At 32.7% G+C, this 27,900-nt stretch overlaps 3 protein-coding genes across 3 annotated transcripts; 1 reads left to right on the forward strand and 2 right to left on the reverse strand.

The window, feature by feature from the left end:
- Window positions 1-1,441: 1,441 nt before the first annotated feature.
- LOC113869779 (UDP-glycosyltransferase 74B1) lies at window positions 1,442-3,391 on the forward strand. Its single transcript, XM_027506251.1, has 2 exons — window positions 1,442-2,135; window positions 2,478-3,391. The coding sequence occupies exons 1-2, from the start codon at window positions 1,488-1,490 to the stop codon at window positions 3,225-3,227; spliced, it is 1,398 nt and encodes a 465-aa protein (XP_027362052.1). The 5' UTR covers window positions 1,442-1,487; the 3' UTR covers window positions 3,228-3,391.
- Window positions 3,392-7,412: 4,021 nt separating this feature from the next.
- Window positions 7,413-11,086, reverse strand: LOC113869200 (putative disease resistance protein RGA3). The gene has a single exon (XM_027505414.1). The coding sequence runs from the start codon at window positions 10,717-10,719 to the stop codon at window positions 7,507-7,509; it is 3,213 nt and encodes a 1,070-aa protein (XP_027361215.1). The 5' UTR covers window positions 10,720-11,086; the 3' UTR covers window positions 7,413-7,506.
- Window positions 11,087-18,627: 7,541 nt separating this feature from the next.
- Window positions 18,628-22,154, reverse strand: LOC113870414 (putative disease resistance protein RGA4). The gene is made up of 2 exons (XM_027507004.1): window positions 18,801-22,154; window positions 18,628-18,681 (listed from the first exon to the last, which is right to left on the reverse strand). The coding sequence occupies exons 1-2, from the start codon at window positions 22,152-22,154 to the stop codon at window positions 18,628-18,630; spliced, it is 3,408 nt and encodes a 1,135-aa protein (XP_027362805.1).
- Between the last annotated feature and the right edge of the window lie 5,746 nt (window positions 22,155-27,900).

Genomic DNA, 27,900 nt, shown 5'->3' on the forward strand with positions numbered 1-27,900 from the left:
ACTTTTAGATAATCATAATTTTAAATTATAAAATATAACATAAAAAACTCATATCTTTTAATAATATTCTCACTAAGTCTGTAGATGTTGGTAATTCATAATAATGAATTGTCGCTAAAACTTTTAAACAACTAATGTCTATTGTCACATCAATAATTTACTATTTTTGACTTTTTTTTAAAGGATTCCTAGGGTTAAGGATAAGTATGATTAGTATCTTCGTTAGAATTTTATCTTAATAATTTATATAATAAAGATTGGTATTAAAAATTAAGCATATTAATATTGAAGATTAACTAAAAAATAGTATTAATGATATAAAAATAAATTCAACTCAAAGTATAAATTTTCAATTATTTATATTTTTAAAAGTAAAAAATTACAAAGTTTAATTATATTTTAAATTTTTATAAAAGTAACATTTTAAAATTAATCTTTAAAAATTGTTAAAATTTAGTTTATAATATTTAAAAAATGTATAAGATTAATTATCTTTTGTTCAACAATAAATTAGATAACAAAATTTCAAATTATTTTATTATATAATCATTATTTTTAATGTTTTATTATATAAAATTTATACTTACAAATTTTTTTATACACTCCATATCCAATTTCATTACATAACAATGGAACGAAGAAGATGTTTAGAAATTTTTTAGATTAATTATTATTTTTTAAAAATAATGCAAATATTTATTTTGAATTTTTTTATAAATATTAATTTTTATATAATAAAATATTAAAAATAATAATAACATATTAATATAAATTGAAATTTTATCATCTATTTCATTACTTAAAAAAATAAGTAATAATGAGTAAGCGTTAATTTTAAATATTTTTAACATAAAAATATTTTAAAATTTTAAAACTAAAATTATACATAATTTAAGTTGAAAAATAATAAAAACTTAAAAACAAGAACCACTAATAGGCGGCAGTTGATGATTACCATCAACTCCAATCAATCAGCGTTTAATGACAAAACGTAAAAAGCAAAAATCAATCCACGTCACCGTTTGTTTTGGATTTATTTTAATAAATCAGATATATATATATATATATATATATATATAGTATTATTATTAATAATATTTACCTTAATAATTGCTACTTTACTAATCTTCTTCTGTAGAGTGTTGTTCAATCTTTTCAAATTACAAAGTTTTATTCAAAACCGTATCCAAAATAGAAAAATAGTCTCTGAGCTGAAAATGATTGACTTCCCTTCCGTGATATACTCGGGCACCTCATATGGGAATGGGAGAGATCAAGAGTTCAAGAATATTCTATTATTGGCCGACTTATTAATAAAAAATTGTTTATTAATTTTTTATTTTGGGTTATTAAACACACTTTAAAGATAAATCACATCAATTTTGCTTTCGCTGTTGCTCTTTATAAATAAGCTCTTCCGGAGGAGATACTACTCATCAAAATCAAACGCATACATAAGATTAAGAAAAGGAAGAAAAAACAGAAAGATGGTTCAGCAAAGGCACAACAACGTTCATGTCTTTGTCCTGCCATACCCAGCACAAGGCCACATAAACCCTCTTCTCCAATTTGCAAAGAGGTTAGCATCAAAAGGTGTCAAGGCCACACTTGTGACCACCCATTACACAGTTAAGTCCATCACCGCACCAGGCATTAACGTCGAAGCAATCTCCGATGGCTTCGACGATGCGGGCTTTGCCCAGACCAACAACAACATACAACTCTTCCTCGCTTCTTCCAAAACCAACGGTTCACGAACACTGTCTCAGCTCATAGAAAAATACGAACAAACTAACTACCCTGTCACTTGCATTGTCTATGACGCGTTTTTCCCATGGGTTCTTGACGTGGCAAAGCAACATGGCATTTATGGAGCTACTTTTTTCACAAATTCAGCTGCAGTGTGCAGCATAATGTGTCGTATACACCATGGCCTCATTGAGATCCCTGTGAAAACGGAACACTTGCCCCTTGTTGTTCCTGGTCTTCCTCCATTCAATTCTCGAGATCTTCCTAGCATGGTTAGGTTCCCAGAAAGCTACCCGGCTTACATGACCATGAAATTGAGCCAATTTTCCAACTTGAACAAAGCTGATTGGATGTTTATAAACACCTTTGAAGCAATAGAAAGCGAGGTACAAATTTATTAATTAATCTTTTTTATTATATAATATATTGTGTCTCATGCCTTTTTTAGCAATTCTGAATTCTTTTATACTTACAATTTTTTTAATTATTAAATGAAGAGACTATTAAACGTGTTTTATCTTTTTTAAGACGATAAATGCATGTGATTTTTTTATTTAATGCTTATTTTATAAAGTACTAGTAGAATTATTAAAGATTTTTAAGAGTAAGGAGTCAAACTCTTCTTTTTGGATCGGTAACAGGGCTCAATGATTTATTTATTATTGTTGGTTTGCTATTCTTCCATTTCCTGTTTATGGTTGGTGACAATTAATTTTCGTGTTTGAAAGGTGAAGAAGGGCTTTACCGGGCTTTTTCCGGCAAAGTTCATAGGTCCAATGGTTCCTTCTGCTTACTTAGATGGGAGGATTAAAGGGGATAAAGGGTATGGAGCAAGTCTGTGGAAGCCGCTAAGTGAAGAGTGTAGCGATTGGTTGGAAGCAAAGGCACCTCAATCTGTGGTGTACATTTCCTTTGGAAGCATGGCATCCTTGACTGCAGAACAAATTGAAGAGTTGGCTTGGGGGTTGAAAGAAAGTGAGGTGAGTTTCTTGTGGGTTCTAAGAGAATGTGAGCAAAGTAAATTGCCTTGTGGGTATAGAGACTTGGTACAAGATAAGGGTCTAATTGTGACGTGGTGTAACCAACTAGAATTGTTGGCTCACGAAGCCATTGGTTGCTTTGTGACACATTGTGGTTGGAATTCGACCCTTGAAAGCCTTAGCCTTGGTGTTCCTGTGGTGTGTTTGCCACAATGGACTGACCAATTACCTGATGCCAAGTTTTTGGAGGAAGTTTGGGAGGTGGGTGTGAGGCCGAAGGAGGATGATAAAGGAGTTGTGAGGAAGCAGGAGTTTGTCAAGGGTTTGAAGGATGTGATGGAGGGTGAAAGAAGCCATCAGATTAGAAGGAATGCCACTAAATGGAAGAAGTTGGCTAGGGAGGCAGTTGACGAAGGAGGTAGTTCTGATGATATTATCACTGACTTTGTGAATCGTTTGATGAATGCAGATCAGAATGGAAAGTTGAGCAGCTCCTAGAGTGTCTCATCTTATGTTAGTTAATGCATGCACATATTCAAGCCTCATTTGGCTTCATTTCTTAATCGTTTATGAAGTTTATGTTAATGTTTGATTGTGACATCTTTTTGTTAGTGTGTGTTAACCTTGGTCGTCAATAATACCTTTCTTTCTAATTTATACATTAACGTTTGTTTCAAATCCTTTATTTAAAAAATGTATCAGTTCATACATAATGAAATGAATATGTATCAGACTTGGTAGTTCATAAAACCTGCAGCAACCCACTTCATGAAAATGAATTGCATCATCAACAACAACAAAAAATGGTATAAAATCGTAGTGCGGAAATCTTCATCTCCTACTACACTGAAAAAAGATGAATAATAATAATAAAAAGAACCAATTTTTAGCTCCAATTGTGGCTGACAGAGTGGTGAACGAAACAGAATCCCATTTTTTATTTCGGTCTTTCTATTTCGTAACTAATCACAAAAATTGTTACAATAGTTAATACAGTTATAAATTATTAAATTATTAAATGACAACTAAAAAACCGATAAAAATTAAATCAAATTGAACCTGGTAATAATTATTCTATAATCTAATCACAAATAAATTATTACAATAATTAATGTAATAATAAAAATTAATTTATTAAATGACAATTAAAAAAGCGATGATAATTAAATCAAGCTGGTAATAATTATTCTATACTCAGTCTCACACAACATCTCAGAGTCTCGGTCATTCCAATGAATGTTTTGCTTATGTGTTCAACATCTGGAGCGACACGTAGAACTTGTACCAAAAGGTAACAGCGACATGTGGAACTTGTACCAAAAGGTGACGGCAACATGTGGAACTTGTACCAAAAGGTTACACATATCGATTGCACCCAAGCATACCCCACTCATATCACACTACGGCTTCGTGTAGCATCACCGACGAAGATAGAAACGGTGGCAATATGGTGCCAAAGGCAAAACCAAGGAAGAAACCTGCGTCTGATCCTCATGGAATGTTCGCTGGAATGGTTGTTATTGATCCCTAAAGGGGTTCAAGTTGTAAATTCCAGGTACAACCTTCAACCTCAGACGCTAATATAACTGCTGCGTTTTCCAATTTCAAGACCCACTTTTTAATTTCCAATCAGTATCCGTTTGATATTCCAAACTTTATATCTTTTCCAAATTTGTATACTTTCAGATTTAGAAGAGGTTGGTGCAAATGGGCCTGCAACAAAGGGTCACTCACTTTCTTGCTATGGACCCAAATGCCCTTCTTCAGGAATTGGACAGGGAATCGTTTATCACGTTTTCAAGAGGTTAGGTTTTTTATTATTGTTTTATTTTCATAATTTATGAGTGGTTGACTTTTCAATGGGCTAATAAAATATATATTTGAAGTAGATATCAACTTATGGAATTTGAAGGGTTTTAGTCCAGTTTCAATAAGTTTTTGTACAAACACTTGCAAGAGAATAAAATATATAGATAAAATAAATAAAATCATTCTCATTAGTTAAAATTAACTTATGCATCTTAGGTTTTAAGGAAGTTAACTGAGAAAGCTCCTAAAATAGTAGAAGAACATAAGTTGATTTTACCTTATGAGAAGGGTTTCACTTGTTCTATCTCTTTATTTTCTTCTCTTACAAGTGCCTCTGCAAAAGCTTATCCAAATTAGGCCTTAATAATGTTTTGAGCTGCTTCTTTTAAAATTGTTATGTTGTGCTTTGACTTATGTAGAATGAAATTAGTACTTGATTATTTTGTTTGATCAACGAACGCCTTCAAAGTGCATAATGTAGGTTTCTGTTTTTGTGCTCAAAATGTGCTTTTACATGCCTTTTATCTTTTTTTGGATTAATGATGCTTTGTGCATAGAATTGTCCTTTATCAGTGGCTGGAGGACTGTTTGAAATCAGGGGAGAAACTGTCCGAAGATATGTATGTACTGAAGTTGGATCCTTAAGGTGAACATATGCCTGAGAAGTTTTTGGACTCTGAATCAATTAATCAAAGCATGTCTAGTAATCCGCTGCAATTACATAATAAAAAGGTCAAATTATCTTCTGAGGATATGAAAATTGGAAATCTTGAATGTAATGATGATAGAAGAGAAAATGCACTATTTTCATCAACAAGCACGACAAGCAGTCATGGTGAAGTTGACATTTTAAGTTATGAAAACTCAAAACCTCAACACCTTGATGCTGAAAATGAGGCAGTAAGTACTAAGATTTGTATGCCAGCTATTGAATAACATTTGGTGAAAATGTTTTCCGTCCAGAACCAGAACTTTCCTCTAACACCTCTGAAAAGAATAAGCTTCTGACAGGAATAATATTAATGTGCCATTTAACTGTGTTTTGATAGATTGGAGAATAATTATGTAAATGGTTAAGGAGCATTTACTATTATGAATTATAATTTATGTTTAAGCATATACTGAGTTTTATGCCTTCTTGCTGAAAGTTGAAACTCATTTAACATGGAGTGCACATCGCAGTCATCCTTGACATATTCTCCACCTGATCTAAACATGAACATAACAGAGATATTTGGGAAACTTGTGAACATATATAGAGGTAAGGCGCTTAAAACTGTCTATGATCTCCTCCTCCTTAAACTATGCTGGATATGCATGTTGATATTATTTGCAAAATATTCGTCACTCTAATTTTAAATGTCACTTAATACCTTTTATGCGGAGATTATTGATAGATGGAAGGCTGGGCAAATCTAACATAATTTGAATTGTGGAAAGGCGTGGAAACATGTTTTCCCCATCCACCCTTTATAACCTTGTTAGGTTTGGCAGGTTCTCCAGTTACAAAAATTTTAGAGCCACGAAAACTATTCCACCATCATAGGACTCTTCGTACAGGTATATTATTTGAATCATGTCACGTATAATTAAACTATTCAGACAAGGTAGTTTTCCCAGCTGTACTCAAAAGACATAAGCTTTTGGACTTATAGCTAGGACCAGAAATGAAGTATAATGTATACCATAGCAAGTATTCTTGCTTCTCTATGTACTGAGACTTTTCCATTTCTAAAGTATAGAAGTTCAAATGGTATCCTCGGGATTTTTCTTATGATGGTGTATCAGGTTATTTTATTATATAAATATATATACAAATTTAATTAGTGAATGATTGCAGAAGTGAAATGAATATTTAATAATATTAATAAAAGAGAAAGGAGATAAAAATGTGTGAACATAGATTCCCCAAATGATGAACATTGAGCATGCTTCGTCCTTTCTTTTTTCTTTATTGGGTGTTTGAGTGCTCATACAAATATCTTACGATTTTACAGCTAAATATATATGCCAAAGCTTAATACTAGACTTCATGGCGAACTTTACTCAAGGTAAAGAGACTGAAATCTTCAAACCGCCTGCTGGAAGGATCAAATTTTGGATCTTTAAGTCATCAGATTTCTGAAAACAAGGAAAGATATAATTTTCAATTTCAGAACAAAACATATTGTGCAGTTTAACGTAACAAGACAAAAACATGAAATCTACACAGAATGTATTTCTCATATCCCTCTCCCTTGTTATTGCGTTAGGTTCTTCAAACACCATTAATGTAATGCCAGCGAGAAGCTAAGATAACTAGAATGGAATGGAATAGAGAAAAAAATAAAAACAATAAATTCTTCAACATGTTTTTGTTGCTTACAATTCTGAAGTTTCATGGAAACAACAGATTTTATTCCTTCAAAATTTGAAACTGTATAGAATCTCTCCTTGCTCAAACCATGCTAGATATGTACGTTGATATGATTTCGCGAAACAATTCTACATTAAGTTTAGATCTTACTTAATACTAATACTTCTATCTTAGAAAAATAATGAAATTTATCAATTCTTATAGTAAAATAAATTGCTTTTATCAATATCCCAGTACTAAAAAAAAGTAGGAGTTATTGTAGTAGTTACTACTAGATAATAATTACACTTAAAGAGAGTCATAATACACTTAGTTACAATAGTAGTTAGTTTAAAAAATTATCTCTAATAAATAAGGATATTATTAAAGAAATATTTAATACTTGTTTGAAATTAAAAAATGACATATATTTTCAAATAAATGATTTTAGATAAATGAAAAATATTTAAGTGAATTTTATATTAACGTGAAAGAAAGGGAGTATTAAAATCCCTAAATGGAAAACAAACCTCAATTGCAAGAATAATATCCACCGCTTCTTGAATTGGACTGCATTCGTATGTTCTGTATGTGTGAATTCGGTGAATATGAGCTATTTATGGCTACCTTCTTCTAGTATCTCCCTAACTCAGGGCAAAGAGAAACTTGCAGTATTGTACTGCCAAGGCATTGAATGCTCATTGGAAGACACCTCAACTTGGGACAGTTGTAAATAATCAATTCACGAAGCAAGCCAAGGTTTCCAAAGCAGTCTGGCAAGGATTGTAAGTTTGGAAGATCACACAGTTCTAATGATTGCAAGGCAGTCATATGTTGTAATGCATCATTCAAACATTCCATTTCTAAGCAGCTCGCAATCCTCAATTCCTCAAGACAGGTTAGGTGTTCAAAACCCGCCGACATATTGAACTTATGGCACTGAACGATTTCTAATTTCTTTAGGGTTAACCCTTCCATCAATACTTCATCACCCAATGACTTTAGCCTACTGCTACCTTTGATATTCAGTTGTTGGATAGCATTAAGGTTAATGATTTCGGTTGGAAGTAGTTCCAGGTTGGTGAGCCCATCGAAATTTAGTATCTTTAGAGAAGTAAGGTTTTGTAGCATCCCATCTGGAAAGCACGTTAACTCCTCATTACCATCCAACCGTAGGGATTGAAGACTATTGAGATTATGAATTGAACTTAGCAAATCTTGGCTGCATTTACCGTTTATGGCAAGAGCATTGATAGATGAAAGGCTTGGCAAACCCAACAATTTAGGACATTTAATAATTTGAAGATTGGAAAGTTGTTGGAACATGTTGTGCCCATCCTCCCTTGATAACCTTATTAGGTTTGGCAGGTTCTTCAGAAACAGAAATTCTAGAGCCATGAAAACTACTCCACCTTCATAGGACTCTTCGTATATGTATTTAATATTAATCATGTTAGATATAGCTAACCTCCTTAGAGAAGGTAGTTTCCCCAGCTGCGGAAGTTGTAAACAGTTATTGCAATCTACCAACACTAGACATTTTAAACATTTAAGAGAAGGACTAGACATCCATTGTGGAAAACGGGAACCTTTATATCCTTCCACACGCAAACTCTGAAGTTGTTGTGTACGAGGTTGAAGCATTTCAAGAATCTGCTCAACATTTTCCGATAATTCAGACTCTTCATTTCCCCCCCATGACAACCACAATTTATTTAGGCGCTTGGTTGACATATTGGCTTCTTGAGCAGTCACTATACTTTTTACCCTCTCCAAGTGCTTGATGTGAAGCTCTCCTTTAAGGTTTAGTCGACCCAGTTCTGTCAAAAGGAACCCTCTTTTGTTGCCAATGATGTATGTGCTTAAAGTCCTTAAGGATGTCATCATTCCTATCTGAGGTGGCAAGCTTGATAGTTTGTGGCAATACCTCAAAGATAAATGTTGTAGAGCTTTTAAGCGTATCAAATTAGTAGGCAACCTTTGGAGACAACAACAAACGTCTAATTTCAAAATTTCCAGATTCAACAATTCACATAGGGATTCTGGAAGAGCTCTAAACTCACCATAGGAAATATCCAAGTATCTTAGATATTTTAAATGGCCAATTGAAGATGACAAATGCTTTAGTCTCTTCCACTCAAGCACCCGCAAAGAATAACATTTTAATACGTCAACTAGAATCTGTCCATCATAATCGTAAAGCACTGTTGTGCAGGTTTTCAAAGATTTGAGTTGATGCAACATGATTGAATTGGCTTCCTCCCTCCAATAAATTGAGATATGTCGGATTCTTTCTGGCATAGTAGTTACACCATTGTCTTTTGTGATGCACCAAATCTCTTCAGTAATAGATTGAGCAAGATCATGAACAAGATCATGCATCTTAAAATCGGTAACTTTGCCAAATTCATCTTTCTGAATATCTTGGAAGAAAGATCTCCAATATAATTCATTCCACACTTCATCACCAATATCTTCCGCATCCAATATTTCATTAGAGGAAATGAATCCATTAGCCGTCCAAAGTTCGATCAGATGTTGCTTGCTTATTATTTCATCTTTGGGAAATACTGCACAGAAGGCAAAACATTGTCTCAATTTTATTGGCAAGTTCAAGTAACTTAATCGCAAGGCAGGCATGACCAAATTCTCCTCTTGTAAATTCCAAAGCTTGCTTTCCTTAACATAGAGCCATTCCTTTTCCTCTCTTTTAAAACGCAAAAGACTTCCTAATGCAATTGCTGCGAGAGGCACTCCCCCACACTTACTTACTATCTCCTTCCCTATCACAACAAGCTCTGCCCTTTCTGCTGCATTTGGTTCAAAAGCTCGTTGTTTAAACAGCTCCCAACAGTCATTGTCAGATAGTTTTGATAGTTCATCAGGAGACGTTGTTCCCATAATTGATGCAACCGTTGAAAGACGGGTAGTGACCAAAATTGAAGTACCCTTTGCTCCACAATTCAATACAGATTTCATCCTATGCCAGTTCTCTTGATCATCATCCCACACATCGTCCAAAACAAGCAAATACCTTTTCCATTGAAGCAGATCTTGAAGTCTTTTCTGCAACGGCTCTAGATCCAAATCCTCACAGGCATGCCCAGATGCTGCTTCTATGATAGCTTTTGTCATTCTCTTCAAGCTAAAATCTTCAGAAACACATACCCAAATTCTAAGCTCAAAGTGGTTGACCACCCTCTCATGATTGAAAATGAGTTGAGCAAGTGTCCTTTTTCCTAGTCCACCAAGACCCACAATTGGGTAGACAGATAAATCCTCAATATGAGAAGCATGGAGAACCAAAAAGTCTACAATTTTATCCTTATCTTCTTCTCTTCCAAAGACTTGAGGTTGAGAAATAATTGAGGTTGTTTGACGCCAATCAATGACTTCAGTTTTTCTCTCTCGAACCATCTCAGTCAAATGAAACTTAGTCCTTTCTTCGGCAATTTCATCTAATCTCTCGCTTATTCTTTTCATTTTCTTAGCAATCTTGTAACGGGAAACAACATGCTTGGGATGGAAGGAGGATAAGGAAGAGGCTTGTACCTTGTCTAATAGTCCACACGTGATTCTATGATTCTCCAACTGCAATGCTTCAGTGGCACACTCGTCCAAGATGTCATCAAGCACATAAGCTGCATCTTTTAGCTTTTGCAGCCAATCTTTGATAGCTCTGTTTGAGTATTGTTTCTCCTCAGCATCTTCAAGTGTAGCCTTGATTGCAGAGAGCAAGCTGGCAAGCCTTTCCAAGTCTTGATGGAAACCCAGAAAGGGTCCCAGTTTTTTCTGAACGAGAGAGCTCATATTCTCAAGCACAATTTCGAGGACGGCCTCAGCCATCTTCCAACTTCTAGCAGTATCAAGCAACAGAGGTTTCACGTTACAAATGCAGTGCTAGTAGTAGTTACAAGTAACAATTTTATTAGTAAGGAAAGGAGAAGCGTTGCATGGACTTGGGAAATCAACAAGACTGCCAATGCATTATTGGAAGTTTTGTTGAAGTTACGAGTCTCTCGCTGAATTGACTTTCTGACAGTTCGCAATCAATATCCTGTCGACACGATTGGATATGGAAATTTCATGGAAACAGCGACTGGTTGAAAAAATGAAAAAAGACCAGATTTATTTTGTAATGAACCGTTGAAATTTCTTGGATTGTAAGATGTTGGTTTCTCTCTAATTACTTCAATCAATGAAGTTAACAATGATAAATGTAAAATATTTGTCTACTGATTTTTGTCTAAAATTTCACTTTCAAAAGTAAAGTAATGCTTCAATAATTTAATACTAAAAATCGTTGTACCCAAAAAGAATTAATCATCAGTTTCTTACTTTAGTCACTCCATATACTCCAACTATCCCGTTAACATAATTTTTAAATATTTATTTCAAAATTATTCCATGCATTGCACATATTTGTAAAAGACATTATTTTTAAACATATAAAAGGTATTTATTAATGTTTCATTAAAATATAAAATACTGTGTTATGCATATTAAAAAGAGAAGTAAATAAAAAATAGAAATAAGCAAGATTTATAAACTCTTCCATATTTTTCTTCGTAAACAAAATAATATGATCAAGAATAAAACATGAGAACAGCCTAGGAATTAGGAAACTTTGCATTTGTCACGTATAGATGTTTTTCCAGGAGTGAAATGCCATTCAACATCCGAACAGTTCTGTAAACCTCTTCCAAACTATTGAATCGAACAAAATAAAATTTGAAACGTCTTGCAGCTGAAATTTCTCCTACTTTTCTTTGGTCAATATCATCATATAATCCATTGATGTACACTGAGTACAATGTAGGTTGTTTTCTTCTCCATATTTTTCGAATCTTCTCTTTCCTTCCATGCATTATCAAGTATTTCATCAATAACAATACATTACATATTATTTGGGAGAGGGAAATGTATAACTCATTCATAATTTAGTTGTACAAACAAAATAAAGAAAAGAAATAACTTGCATAGGAATCACACAAATTAGAGTCTTGACAAAGTTTTTAAAAATAATAATGATAAAGAAGAGAGAACTATTTTGGAAAATTCTGAATAGTACAAAGCAAATTTTACGAAATTGCATGTGATTTTTGTCAAATATTTACTGTTTTTCATTTTCTTAACTGGAGTATTACTAATTAAAATGAATTAACGTCACGTCACTGTTTTGTGCAACAATCTTTTACTAACAAGGAAAGCTAAACTACTTTTATATTGTTCCTTACTTATTCTCTGTCCTGTTAACTATTTTGTGTTATTCCTTCTTTATCCTCCTCACTCTTAAAGCCTTCGACAGCTTCGGTGTGGTGGTGGTGTCCACAGTATTAAACTTTAATACTTTTACTTTTATTGTCTAGTCTTTTCATGCTTTGTTAACAATTTTATATGCATTAAATCTGTAACAATTAACAATTTGGGAGATAATGTTTTGCTATTGTATTTTATAATCCTCGTTCAAATTCATTTATAATATTAATAAAAAATTATTATTTGATTATATATATTAAAAAAAGAAATAATATAACATAATATTATAAATTTTATGCTTTTTTAATGGTATGCTTATTTATTTAAGAAATTTTTTCTTTTAGTTTTTATCTAACCAAACAATCATAGAGAGAAATTTCCTTTTTTTTCTCACTTCTCGTTCACTTTTTTTATTTTCCTTTTATATCAAACAAATTAAAAATTTTCTTAATTTCAACCTCTTTCATTTTATCTATATTTTTTTCCTCTTGTGTGGTCTATTAATTTACTTAATTTTATAGGTATCACTTTACGCATATGTTTTTGTGACAATAGTTGTATTAGGCACACATTCGTAACATAATTCACTTTTTTTTTAATTATTATTAGATTGAGGTAAGGTGTTAACGTGAGACTCTTGTTGTTATTCATCATGTATAAATAGGATATCTTTGAAACTTTGGTAAGAAGCATTTAGTTTTCAAATATGACTTTGAAACCTTTTTCTACAAGTTGTACAATCATGAGTAAATTTTAGTCAATATTAAGCTTTCAATAACAATAGTCATTTTTTCTGTGATCAAGATAAATTTATTGTTTTTAATTTTACTTTGAAAATGATAATTTTATCAAACTCTTTAAAAAGTTTTTGATTGTTGGTTACATTATTTGGGTAGTTGTTGTCTCTTAACTATGATTTTATGAGCCACTAAAGCTATTGCTTGTAACATAGCATGTTGCAACATAGCTATGTTGCAACATAAAGTCATCTTATTCTTCTCACGTAGACTTGCAAATTTGCTTTCCTGTTTCATTTTGTCACTTTTTTTGCACTTTACATTTGGTCTTTGGCAACATCTTCTACGAGGATGAATTGTCCTTTTATAATGCTTGCAAAGAGGAAAAATCTCACCTTACTATTTGTTGGCTTCTATTTTTTAATCCTGTCATTTGTTATTCTTATTGCCTTCGTCACCTCTTAAATTTTGTGTTGTCATATGAAAACCATCTTACACTACCTCTTCTTGCCTCATCATTCCTCTATACACTTGAGTCTGCAAAACATTTATTAATTTTCTCAAGGTAATGTTTGATAGGTCTTTTGAGGTAATTCTAATATCCACTCTTTTGTTGCAAAAAGTAAGACAAAGATTTCTTTTTCAAAAGTTTTCAAATATTATGAACAGATGATTAAAATTGGACTGTTAAAAGTGAATGACATGGAACTGGTTATTCAAGTTAGATTTATGAAATGATACATTAGTAATATCATGTTCATCTTCTTCTTTTTTGTCTTTTTGTTCTCTTCCTCTTCTTCTTTGTGTTTCTCGGTCACTTTCTCTGTTTATTTGTTTTCTTCTTTTTTTCCTTCTTTCATTCTCATCTCATAAAGGATTCGCAAATGACAGAACTCTTTATCCAGTAAAATATATTAAAAAAAAAACACTAAACAATTTAGAAAATATTGAAATTTTAGAATTTGTTCGTGTTTCTCATTAGTCGTCATCTTCTTCCTTTTCCTCCTCTTTTATTCTTATCTCATTAGCATTATCAGATATTCAGAAATGATAGAACTTTTGAAATAGAAAAATTAGAAAACCTTGTATTAAAAATAGTTGGCGTCAATATTATCAGTGCATATATGAATTCAACCGTCCCTCACATTGGGAATGTATAAACGTTGATTTCTCTTTGCAATGGTTATTTCGGATTCAACAAGAGCAAATTCTATAATACAAAAAGACTACGAAGATTGTATGCTTTTTTTTACATCTTTAAGCTTGAAGGTTCGCCAAAGTAGTTTGGTGATTGCAAAGTACTCAATCAGCCCTATCTCCTATGCTACCACCTGTCTTTGATTATTAAATGGATAGTTAGAAGGAATTAAAGAAAAAAAAAACTCCTAATAGAGAAGCACGCATGAAAAAGTATACAATAACACAATCTCTTTCCACACCTTCAGACGTGCTCCTTTAAAGTTTAGGACGTTAAAAATAATAACATTCAAATTTTTTTATTACTTTCTACCTCAGTTTTCTGAGAGAATTGGTGTAGAAAGTATTTTTTTCTTTAAAAAAAACATAAATTTTACATGGATTTTCTCATATAACTGATGTAGAAAGCTGTTTTGTTTACGTTGCTCCTTTCTTTCTACGTTTCACTAGAAGTTCTCTAAAAAAATTGATGTAGAAAATTGTTTAGTTTATGTTGTTACTTTTTACATAAGTTATATGAGAGAATTCATGTAAAATTTATGTTTTTTTTTTTAATATACCTTCTATATCAATTCTTTCAGAAAATTGATGTAAAATATTTTGTTTATGTCGCTACTTTCTACAAAAGTTATCTAAGAGAACCCATGTAGAAGTTGTGTTTTTTTTTTAAAATATACTTTCAACATCAGTTTTCTGAAAAAACCAAGAGGGGCAGGGTGTGATACAAAGTAACACTTCTTCTGTAGTTACGGGTGATGTTTTGTTTGATTTTAAAGGGTTTTTTTTTTTCAAAAAATCTATATTACTATCAAGGAGAAGATTGAGAGAAAAGAAGAGAGATGAAAATGGAGGAGCTGCACAGATATAGAGAGAAAAGATATGAAGAATAAGTAACAATTTACCTATTTATCCTTCATTAATATATTATTACCCAAAATAGTCACCTGATGCTCTTGATTCTTAACCTTTTCATCAATCAATCTTAACCATTCATTTTCTATCTACAAATATCAATGACTTAGTATTAATTTCACTTTACTTATCAAAAAGTATTATTTTTACTTCTTACAAAAGATAGGAGGATATTAGAATCACTCGTCTTTTGACTTCCCTAATACTAATATCTTCAATTTATATTTTTTTCATAATAGTGATAGAAGTGGGTGATTCTAATATCATCCTTTTTTTTTGTAAGAAGTAAGATAAAATTGTCTTTTTCAAAAGTTTTCAAATATTATGAACCGTTGTTCAAAATTGGATAGTTAAAAATAAAAGATAAGAAACTGGTGACATAAGTTATATTTAGAAAGGAAATATTAGTAATTTTGGTGCCCCCTTATTCCGTTCCTTTTCTTTGTCTTCTCCTTTTTCATCTTATCCCTTTTCTTCTTCAGCATTAATAACATAGCTTAGACTTAGGAAAAATATGAAAAAACACTAAAAAAAAAAGGAAAAATTAATATTCTGGAGGTGCGTCAACAAATGCTCATCCTTATTCATGTTCTGTAATAAAAGGACACATGTTAAAATATGGTAAACATAGATTTACCAAAAATCCTTATTGAATATGTTTATGTTCTCTTTCTATCCTTGAAATACGGCACTGTTTACTTAAAAAAATCAAAATTTGGTCTGAAATTTGTGTCAAAAATTGCAACAAACTCAGTCTTTCACATAGTCACAGCTCATAGCAGACTTGAGATTCTCAGCTTTATATCTTGAACTAAAGGATAGATTATGTTGATTCTCTTTTGACTCCATTTTGTGACTTAATTAACCATTGTCTCTTCTCTGTGACGTATGATAAAGTATACAGTAACACCATTTCTTCCCACGCCTTTAGATGTGTCCCTTTGTGTTGCTCCTTTCTACATCAGTTATATGAAAAAACCCACGTAGAAGTTGTGTTTTTTTTTTTAAAAAAAATATATACTTTTTACATCAGTTCTCTAAAAAAACTGATGTAAAAAATTGTTTAGTTTATGTCGCTACTTTTTACATCAGTTATATGAGAAAACCCATGTAAAAGTTACATTTTTTTTAAATATACTTTGTAAAGGTTTATTGCTTCGATCATCAAATTCAACCGATGTACAAGTTAATTATGGATAGGCTCTTTTATAATAGTTTGGCTATAGAGCCGATTTTGAAATATTGACCTCAACCTGCAATGTTGATGCTAGGTGTGTGCTCTACATCGATTTAACTAGTCCATCAATGTCATTGTCTCACAATCATATATTATATTATATTATTTTATGTGATAGAACTAATTTGCTATGCGCATGAATTTTGTATTCAATTCAAATCACATAAGTTATAATTTATTATCCTTAATTTTTATTTGAATGATGAAAATAAAATTGTAGTCCATTATACTATTATTGATGTATTATATTTAAAAATTTGAATTTGATATAATTAATATAAAATTATATCTGTATATATTTGATTTAAAAAATTATATTATATAATTATTTTACTTTCATATTGTATTAAAATAAAATTGATATTTTTTTACTTTGCATTATTTATTCACTACACACTAGAATTCACCATTATGCCCAATCAGTCTGGGAACACATTGACTTTTGTGTAGGTCACTAACATAAAAAATAATGAAATATGGATAGTTTCTACAACTGTTCACTACTTAAGAGATGTTAAATTGTGGTCACTGTGTATCAAATGTCTAGCACACTTTTGCACCAGCTATGTGATAAACCAATGTCATTAGGCGACCACTTTTTACATTTGCGCATGGACTTTATTTGCATCGGTTGTGTGGTAAAATTGATGTCATTAGGCAACTACATTCTACATTTTTCGCATAGACTCTCTTTGCATCAATTGTGTGGTAAAATTGATGTCATTAGGTGACCACTTTTTACATATTGTGCATGCACTATATTTGCATTGATTGTGTTCTAAAACTGATATCTGCTCATGACAACCTTTTTCATATTGCGCATAAACTGTATTTAAATTGATTGGGTACTAAAGTAATGTCTCCCTTTTACAATTGTCTTGCTTGTATTAACCATATCTACATCGGATGTATGGGCGTATGATATTAATGCAATTTTATGTACAAAACTTGTCAGATTTACGTTATTAACCATCTTCATCCCGCTCACTAGTAACTTTTATCCGTATTCGTTAACCTTTTTAATATTTAATCTTAGCCATCCAATTTTAATCTGCCACGATCAACGGCTCAGTTTTAATTATTAATCACTTATGCAAAAGTTATGCTTTGAAAAAAAATACACTTTTTACAAAAGAAGGGAGAATATAAGAACCCGCCGTTAGAATCTTTTACACATTTATTTCATCTGAAAAATCCTTATCGAGAAGTTTCACTTTATTTGCTATGCTTAAGTTTGTCAACATAGCCTTTGATGGTTTCTGTCACCTTCATGCTTTTGCACTTTGAATTTTCTAATCAAGTTGAGAGCTTGCATGCCTTTAATCTTTTACAACCATGATATTTTGATTTGAAATAGTCCCAAATGGCTTTGGAAGACTTTTAGATTTATAATTATTGTAAATATTATTTTTGAAACGGCAGCAAAAAGGGCAATTTTTAGTTTTAACCTTTTTTGTATTCTTCTATTGGGAGTCTTCATCCGAGCCATGGTAGGATTGTCAAGTATCTCATAAACGCTGTAGTCATCCTTACAGCCTATAATTCGTACTCTAACTGTTAAAAGTAAGTGCTTCGGTTGTGTACGGTGTATCTTCTTCCATTATTCTTTGAAGATAATAGCTCTATGCCAATTTGTAGTTTTGAGTTTATAAGAGCACAAACTGTCTCAAATTACAACTTCTTATTTTGTCGGCGTAACAACATTACATTAAAATTAGAAAGAACCACAACAGCATAACATTCAAAATGTAAACAGCATAAAAAAAATTTTACAAACTAGAAGACAAACCATAACCCAATCAGTTTTATAGGCACACGTTCAACATTTTCCTTTTTACAATATGGAAGAAAGTCGATTCTTAAACTTTCAACTGAAACATATAGAGTGATTATTAAATGCTAATTAATTGAGCAAGTTAAAGTATCTTTGAAATTTGGAACTCAGGTCGCACAAGAAACAGATAGAAAAAAGGGAATGAAACAAAGGAAAATAAGAAGTTAAACAAAGGATTCATTCTCTTTGTTTGCACACCTAAAACCATCTAACATTTGAAATTTTCATAAAAAAGAAAACTAATCGGTTCTTTCATTTTATAAAGCTCTTCATAATCTTCCCTTCTTCAAGCAATGCTGGATGTCTGAAAATTTTAACCTCAGCAATAAAGATGAATGCTATTTGTTTATATAGAATCCAAACAAACTTGCATTCGTAATAATACAAATAAGCAAAGAAGTTAATAATACAAATTCACTTCTTGAAACATTGATAACAAGGCAATAATAGGTCAAATAAACGAAGGATCAAACGATAAAAATGATATATCTCTAGATTGCAAAACTTCATATTTGCCAAAGCTTAGACTAGACTTCATTGTGAATTTTACTGATCGAAGAGGAGAAGCTCCAAAATCTTCAAACATTGCTTGCTGGAAGCATCAAATTTTGGATCTCAAGGTCATCAGATTTCTGAACACATGGTAGAAAATAATTCAGTTTCAGAACAAAACACATTGTGCAGTGCAACATGATAAGACAAAAATATGTTAAAGAATCTATCTGTGACATCTGTCTATATATAAATATACGATCCAAAACGAACCTCGACAGTAAACATAATATCCACCGCCGTTATAGCCGTACCCCAATCGTATGTTTTGACTGCGAGTAAAGGGAATGTGAGCTATTTTTGACCAGTCTTCTCCTGCTTCTTTCTCACATCGCTTCTCTAACTCGGGGCAACGGTAAATTTCCAATGTTTTCAGACCGCTAAGGCATTTAATGCTCATTGGAAGACACATCAACTTGGGACAGTTAGAAATTCCTAATTCACGAAGCAAGGCAAGGTTTCCAAAGCAGTCTGGCAAGGATTGTAGGTTTGGAAGATCCCACAGACTTAATGATTGCAAGGCAGTCATATGTGGTAATGCCTCATCCAAACATTCCATCTCTTCGCATTTCCCAATATTCAAATCCTCAAGACATGTTAGGTATTTAAAACCTGCCGACATATTGAACTTGGAACATTCCACAATTTCTAATTTCTTTAGAGAGCTCAACCCTTCCATCAATGATTCATCACCCAATGACTTGAGCCTGCTGCTATGACTTATATAGAGTTCTTGGATAGCATTAAGGTTAATGATTCTAGTTGCAAGTATCTCAAGTTTGGAGAGCTCATAAAACTCTAGTTTCTTTAGGGAAGTAAGGTTTTGTAGCATCCCCTCTGGCAAGCATGTTAACTCCTCATTATAATTGAAACTTAGGGATTGAAGACTGTTGAGCTTATGAATTGAACTTAGCAAATCTTCCCTGCATTTACCTTTTATGCGGAGATCATTGATAGATGGAAGGCTGGGCAAATCCAACAACTCAGGACAATCAGTAATTTGAAATCTGGAAAGGCGCGGAAACATGTTTTCCCCATCCTCCCTTGATAACCTCATTAGCTTTGGCAGCTTCTGCAGTAACAGAAATTCTAGAGCCACGAAAACTACTCCACCGTCGTAGGACTCTTCGTATAGGTGTATCATATGAATCATTTTACATACATATAGACTCTTTAGAGAGGGTAGTTTCCCCAGCTGCGGAAGTTGTAAACAGTTATTGCAATCCACCAACTCTAAACGATTTAAATGTGTGAGAGAAGGACTAGACATCCATCGTGGAAAATGGGAACCTTTATATCCTTCCACACTCAAAGTCTGAAGTTGTTGGGTACGAGGTTGAAGCACTTCAAGAATCTGCTCATCATTTTCTTGTAATTCAGACTCTTCATTTCTGTCCCATGATAACCACAATGAATTTAGTTGCTTAGTTGACATATTGGCTTCTTGAGCATCCCCAACTCTTTTGACCCTCTCCAAGTGCTTGATGAGAAGCTTTCCTTTAAGGTTTAGTCGACCCAGTTCTGTCAAAAGGAAACCTCTTTTGTTGCCAATGATATACATGCTTAATGTCCTTAGGGAAGTCATCATCCCCATATGACGTGCCAAGCTTGACAGTATGTGGCAAAACCTCAAAGATAGATGTTGTAGAGCTCTTAAGCGTGCCAAATTAATCGGCAACCTTTGAAGATCATGGCAATGGTCTAATTTCAATATTTCCAGATTCAACAATTCACATATGGATTCTGGAAGAGTTCTAAAATTACCATGAGAAATATTCAAGTATCTTAGATATTTTAATTGACCAATTTTAGGCTGCAAACTGTCTAGTCTCTCCCTCTCAAGCACCCGCAAAGAATAACATTTTAATATGTCAACTGGAAGCTGGTAAGCATGGTACTTCGGCATTACATAGGTTTTCAAAGACTTGAATTGGTTTAACTGAATTGGACTAGCCTCATCAGATAACTTTAGCCTGTAAATCAAGAGATGTCGGATTCTTTCAACCTGAGTAGTTATACAGCTGTTGTCGTGAATGCAACAAACCTCTTCCGAAATAGATTGAGCAAGATCATGAACAAGATCATGCATCTTGAAACTTGAAACTTTGCCAAATTGATCTCTCTGAATATCTTGAAAAAAAGATCTCCAGTGTAATTCATTCCATGCTTCATCACCAACATCTTCAGCATCCAAGATTTCATTAGAAGAAATGAATCCATTAGCCATCCAAAGTTCGATTAGATGTTGCTTGCTTATTATTTCATCTTTGGGAAATATTGCACAGAAGGCAAAACATTGTCTCAATTTTACAGGCAAGTTCAAGTAACTTAATCGCAAAGCAGGCATGACCAAATTCCCATCCTGTATATTCCATAGCTTGCTTTCCTTGACATAGAGCCATTCTTTTTCCTCTTTTTTGAAACGCAAAAGACTTCCAAGTGCAATTGCTGCAAGAGGCACTCCCCCACACTTATTTACTATCTCCTTCCCTATCACAACAAGCTCAGCCCTTTCTGCTGCATTCGGTTCAAAAGCTCGTTGTTTAAACAACTCCCAACAGTCATTGTTAGATAGCTTTGATAAATCATGAGGAGATGTTGTTCCCATAATTGATGCAACCATTTGAAGACGAGAAGTGACAAGAACTGAAGCACCCTTTGCTCCACATGCCAATACCGATTTCAACCTATGCCAATTTTCTTGATCATCATCCCACACATCGTCCAAAACAAGCAAATATCTTTTCCTTTGAAGCAGATCTTGAAGTCTTCTCTGCAACGGCTCTAGATCCAAATCCTCACAGGCACGCCCAAATGCTGCTTCTATGATAGCTTTTGTCATTCTCTTTAAGCTGAAATCTTCAGAAACACACACCCAAATTCTCAGCTCAAATTGGTTGACCACCCTCTCATGATTGAAAATGAGTTGAGCAAGTGTGGTTTTTCCAAGTCCACCAAGACCCACAATTGGATAGACCGATAAATCCTCAAAATGAGAAGCATGGACAACCAAAAAGTCTACAATTTTATCCTTATCTTCTTCTCTTCCAAAAACTTGAGGTTGAGAAATAATTGATGTTGTTTGGCGCCAATCAATGACTACAGTTTTTCTCTCTCGAACCGTCTCAGACAAATGAAACTTTGCTCTTTCTTCAGCAATTTCATCCAATCTCTCGCTTATTCTATTCATTTTCTTAGCAATCTTGTAACGGGAAACAACATGCTTGGGATGGAAGGAGGATAAGCAAGAGGTTTGTACCTTGTCTAATAGTCCACACGTGATTCTATGATTCTCCAACTGCAATGCTTCAGTGGCACACTCGTCCAAGATGTCATCAAGCACATAAGCTGCATCTTTTAGCTTTCGGAGCCAATCTTTGATAGCTCTGTTTGAGTATTGTTTCTCCTCAGCATCTTCAAGTGTAGCCTTGATTGCAGAGAGCAAGCTGGCAAGCCTTTCCAAGTCTTGATGGAAACCCAGAAAGGGTCCCAGTTTTTTCTGAACGAGAGAGCTGATATTCTCAAGCACAATGTCGAGGACAGCCTCAGCCATCTTCCTACTTCTAGTGGTATCAAGCAACAGAGGTTTCACGGTTACAAATGCAGTGTTAGTAGAATAGAGTAACAAGATTATTAGCAAGGAAAGTAGCGTTTAGCAATTTGCATAGACTTCTCAAGTCAAAAAGTTGCCTGGTCATTATTATGTTTGAATTGTCGTGTCAGCTGCTTGCAGGGACCCATACACGCCTTCGGAGCTGAGAGTAAAAGAAAAATGTTCTGTGGAGGTCTACACGTATAAATAGAAAAAAAAATAATAAATATCGATATTATTTGAATGTTTATAAATCCTAACATACATAGACTTGGAAATGAGAAGTCAACAATGAACCAATGAATGATTGGAGGTTTGCTGAAGTAAATTAATATTTCAATAATTTAATACTAATAATCAGTTCCTTAATTTAAATCACTCCATATATTCCAACCATCCCAGAAACGTAATCTTTTAATTTTTAATTCAATCAACCCTTGCATTGCACATATTTATATGGGACATGATTTTAAACATATAAAAGGGTATATATCAATGTTTCATTACAATATAAAATAATAATACTATGTTTGGCATGTAAAAGAAAATATCAATATAAAAAAGAGAAATAAACAAGATTATAAAGTCCTGCATAATTTAGGTGTACAAAGAAAACAGAGGGAAAAAAAATAACATGTACAGAAGTCACTCAAATTAGAGTCTTTACTGCAAAAAAAAAAAACACAACTATTGTTATATTATTTCTTACTTATCTTCCTTATTCTCGATTATTATTTCTGTGATATTCCTTATTTAGCTCCTTTATTCTTAAAGTCTACGACACTTTGTAGTGGTGGTACCCCAGTAGTCAATTTTAGTACTTTTGTTTTTGTTATCAAGTCTTTTAATGATCTGCTAAGAATTTTATTTTCTTGTAACAATCAAGCAAGTTGAGCGAACAGAAAGAGAAACAGTAAAATTAATATTTATGTTTCTTATTTTCTTAATAATTTCCATTCCAATTCATTTATAATATTAAGAAAAAATATTATTTGATTAGATGTAACAAAACAAAGAAATAAAATAAAAACAATATAGTATCTTAAAATTTATGCTCAGTTTAAGGATATACTTCAACTCTTCAATAATTAATATTTGAGTGTCACTGAAACTTTGGTGAGAAATATTTGATTTTGATTATAGTTGGTGTTTAGTACGATCGTTCGTGAACTGCACATAGTTTTGCGTTGGAAACAAATTTTGCGATGTATAGAAGTGCATGTTCCAAGTAAACTCTGACTTCTACAATTGATGTCTTGTTTAAGCTTGTTTGCTCGGTTGGACTTTTACAATGCTAATGTTCCCAAAGTCGCAATAGCATGCCATTGCACCTTGTTAAGAAAATATCATGAGATGAAATATAATAATTTATACATTTTTCTCCTGGATTTTATTTATTTACCTTGCTGAAATGGTGATCATATACTATAGTAAATTAGTTTACTAACTTGAAATTTGATGAATTATTCAACATTATTGAGCAAAAACTTAATAAATTTAAAATATTAAAAAATTGATATATTTAACACACTCTAATATATGATAATCTAGAGTAGGAGATAGATGTCTTGTATAGAGTCTTTTGAAGTTTTAGGAGTTAGCATCGCTTTGAGTTTCTTGCTTTGTGTTCTTCTGCTCCCAAAATTCAGCTATCTCAAATGATTTGGTCGCTCACAATGGACTTTCTGTTTTCCTTTGGAATAACGAAAATTTAGTCCCAAAATTCAGCTATCTTATGAAGAATTATGTTGACAGTCTATTATGATTGAAGAAACCAAATAGACAATAGGTTGAAGTGGAAGAAAACGAATGAAGGATTTAACCAAAATATAACAAGGGAATCAAAATGTTCATGTGATTAGGCATGTTCATTGAGCAGATATGTCAATACTATAGCCCACGTTCTAATTTTTATATATTGTAAATAGAAATAGATTTGCAACAGTTTATTTCTTCTCCGATCTCTCCCATCCATATTTGCATAATCTTTGTATATCAATTATTAAAAATGTTATGTCACTTTTTGTAATAATGAAAACTATATTCCAATTACTTTTTCCATATTTTATATGAAACAACAAATGTAAAATAACGGGTTATAATGTTGGTTGAAAATACGTGAAATGAAGGATCAAACTTGTGCATCATTTAGTTTGACACCATAACTGCTTCAAAAAAGCGTCTTGTTCAAAATGCAGATTGCTTTAGCTGCACTTTTGCATTTGGATAAAACACAGAGTAATGCTATTCATATTACAAACATCAAATTCTACAATTATGACCCTTTTGGTACGGTACAAGTTACTATTGATTTTATGGTAAAAAGGTAAAAAAAAAAAAATGTGCAAAAATGTGAGAAGAATGAATTTAAAGAAAGAACTTAACTTGTATTCAACAGCAACAATACCTTTATAATAATTCAAAGAAACCTAATTAATTGCATAACTAAAAGATTTGATGATAAATTAAATTATTCCTAAAATATTGAAATAATTTATTGACTATGATATTAATATAATAAACTTAAATAACAGAAAATAACTGATAGCAGTTTCAAAAGTATATTGTTAACACTCCTCTTTACTTTTTGAACTATAAATTTTATCTTTCTACAGTTTGAATTTGCTAACAGAAAGTGAATTTGTTGTCAACAAGAATTTTGTGTTCTCTTTCTGCTTCAAATTAGAATAAAATAAAATATTCTTTTGCCATAGAAAAGAGAATTAATTAACTAAGTCACTTAGATCACTGTTAGAAAAATAAGTCAACTTGAATTTTTCACTCCTTTTAAAGTTGATGTTTGAGTTACGAGTGTCTTTGAAATATTTAACCACTCTCTTTGCAATCTTGGGATGTCTTTCATTTGCATTATGGATGAAACTAGAAAACTTACTTTCAACACTCAAGGTATTAGGATGAAATGTTGTGGTATTTTTTTTGCATGAGAAAGCTGTTTGCTCCTCCTTCGATAGATTCAGTGTAAAAAAATTTTGTTTTATTTTTTTTACTTTAAAAATATCTTGACCAACTTCATCTTTAATCAAACAATATTTATCTTCAAAAATAACTTTGAATCTCCCTTCAATCAGTTGACCAACACTTAACAAATTTTGGTCAATTTTAAGAACTCAAAGAACATCATGAATTAACTTCACGCCTGAATAGTTTGCTATTGCAATTGTTCCTTTTCCTTTGGCTGGGATGAAATCACCATTACCTATTTTGAATTTAGTGACATTAGTTGGCATCAAATCTTTAAAGATTTTTCTGTTATTAGTCATGTGATTAATACAACTACTATCAATTAGCCAACCTTCATTTGCTTTAAAGTCAGAGAGGCAAGTAGCAACAAATAAATGACCTTCTTCCTCGTGATGAGCAATCTTAGTCTCTTCATCTTGGTGCTGGTTTTGATTTTTGCATATAACTTCTTCATGTCCTATTTGCTTGCATTTACTGCATTGTGCATTTGGTCTTCTCCAACATTTGAAAGGAGGATGACCATTTTTCCACAATGATGACATGGAGGATAAGATTTCTTTTTGTTGTATCTTGCACTTTCATGATGCGTGATATGTAAGGCTCCCTCAATAGTACTTTCTTGTCTCATTGCACGCCTTTGCTCTTATGCTTGTAAGGCATTTAAGAGTTCCACCAGTGTGATTTTGGACAAGTATTTGATATTCTCTAAGGTGGTGATTGTAATATCAAATCTTTCAAGCACTGTTACAAGAATTTTTTCAATAATTCTAGAATCAAAAAAATCAGTACCTAGTATTCTTACTTTGTTGGCTATGTCAAGCCATCTGTTTGAGTATACTTTGATTGTCTCAGACTTTTTCATTCTTTGGAGTTTAAATCCTCTCATCAAATTCAACACTTGCATATCTCAAATTCTTTCATTCCTAACATATTTTTTCTTAAGATAATCCCTGATTGCCTTTGCTATTTTAAAGTCATGATTCCAGTAAAGATAGTTGTTGAAACACCAACAAAAAGACATGATTTTGCCTTTACCTTTCGTGTTTTTCTCTCCTTGTGACTTTTTATTTGGGCTATGGTAGGATCATGCAGCAATAGAAGAACTTTATAATCCTCTTCAATAGCTTCCTAAAGATCTAAAGCCCATAGGTAAGTCTCCATTTTGATAGCCCAAAGATCATCTGTAGTTTTGATAGGAATTGCGCCCTACAGTGAATTTTTGCTTAAGACGATTTTTTTGCTTAAGCAAAATTTGGAGCAAATTCACTTAAGCTTAGAAAAAGGCTTGAAAACGCGCCCAAGTGAGCCACAAGAAACCAGAAACATGTCTCGCTTAAGTCCAGAATTGCGCTTAAGTGATTTGTATTTAGCTTAAGCCCGTCCAAGGAAAAATAATTAAACTTAAGCAAAATTAGACCAAAGAGACATGTATTTCAATCACTCTTTTTGCTTCAGCGGATTGTAAATTGCTTAAGCTATTTTGGATTCGCTTAAGCCTTGACAAGCGATTTTAAGTAATATTAAGCGAATTTGAGGCAGAGAGCAATGGTTTCAGACATACAAAATGACTTAAGTGAAAATGAATTGATTTAAGCAAATGATAGGAAGGCTTGAGCCCAGAATTTAATTCCCTAATGAATGAAGATCTGCTTAAGCAATTTCCTGAGCTTAAGCGAATATATCATAAATTGAAAAAATTATGCAGAAAGATAGCATGCAACAAAATGACTTAAGCAAAAATTAATTGGCTTAAACGAATGATAGCAGGGCTTAAGCCCAAAATTTAATTCCCCAACATATCAAGATCCGCTTAAGCAATTTCATAAGCTTAAGCAAATAAATAAGAAATTACAAACATTATGCAGAAATAGACAGCATGCAAATGGGCCAAATATACTGGATTACATGAGTTTTTCAATTTACATCTTCCACCAAAAACAGTTTATAATATAAGGCACGATTGTGGATAAATATTAAAATCCATCAATGAAAAACTATAGAATTCAGCATTGAAAAAAAAAATCCATTACATAACAGAAAATAATGGGTCATTTATATCCATTACAATAAAATTCTAATTCTAATCATGAGTCTTCTATATTGTCCTCCTCTTGCATTGGTTGTGGTCCATCTCCCTCATCATGTCCCCTTCTTCCTCTAAGTTTTGACTTTATTGTACATCTCCCCTTTGATGATCGTCAATGTCCTCATTGGCTCCTTCGTCTGGATGTGATACATGATCTTGTGGAGTTTTTTCTGGAGTTGAAAAGGTAGGGTTGACTCTAGGCCACGATACAATCGCTGCAAAAAGCTCTGGTATGGGCCATGGAAAAGCATATGGCTCACCATGATGTTGATGTAGAGTGAACCTGTAGAAAGAGAAGTTCAAGCATGAATGATTGCATAATTGATTAGATATATTAAAATATTAAATGAGAGAAGGGCTTACCTATAGAAGGACTCGTTCAGCTGAGTGTAAGCGCGATGGGTTGTTGCTAATTGTTGCTCTATGTGGGTTAGATGGTGTAGGACACTTGAATCTGTTTGTTGCATGTCAGGCATGAATGGTTGTGTTAGCTGTAATGTAAGTGGTACAAATGAGGAGGGTTGAGAGGAAGGTCCTGCAGGCTGTTCCAATAGATTGGTGCAATAATTTCTGATGAACTGGGAATTGATTGATTTCTTCAACTAATAGTTTGAGGGGAGCTCTTTGGAATGGTAATGC

The sequence above is a fragment of the Abrus precatorius genome, unplaced genomic scaffold, assembly GCF_003935025.1.
Source record: "Abrus precatorius isolate BTA unplaced genomic scaffold, Abrus_2018 Scaffold6, whole genome shotgun sequence".
Classification (NCBI taxonomy): domain Eukaryota; kingdom Viridiplantae; phylum Streptophyta; class Magnoliopsida; order Fabales; family Fabaceae; genus Abrus; species Abrus precatorius.

Coding starts and splice junctions, on each gene's coding strand:
- LOC113869779 (XM_027506251.1), top strand. CDS start 1,488: ATGGTTCAGCAAAGGCACAACAACGTTCATGTCTTTGTCCTGCCATAC. Junction 2,136..2,477: donor TTGAAGCAATAGAAAGCGAG/GTACAAATTTAT, acceptor CGTGTTTGAAAG/GTGAAGAAGGGCTTTACCGG.
- LOC113869200 (XM_027505414.1), bottom strand. CDS start 10,719: ATGGCTGAGGCCGTCCTCGAAATTGTGCTTGAGAATATGAGCTCTCTC.
- LOC113870414 (XM_027507004.1), bottom strand. CDS start 22,154: ATGGCTGAGGCTGTCCTCGACATTGTGCTTGAGAATATCAGCTCTCTC. Junction 18,682..18,800: donor GTCGAGGTTCGTTTTGGATC/GTATATTTATAT, acceptor CCATGTGTTCAG/AAATCTGATGACCTTGAGAT.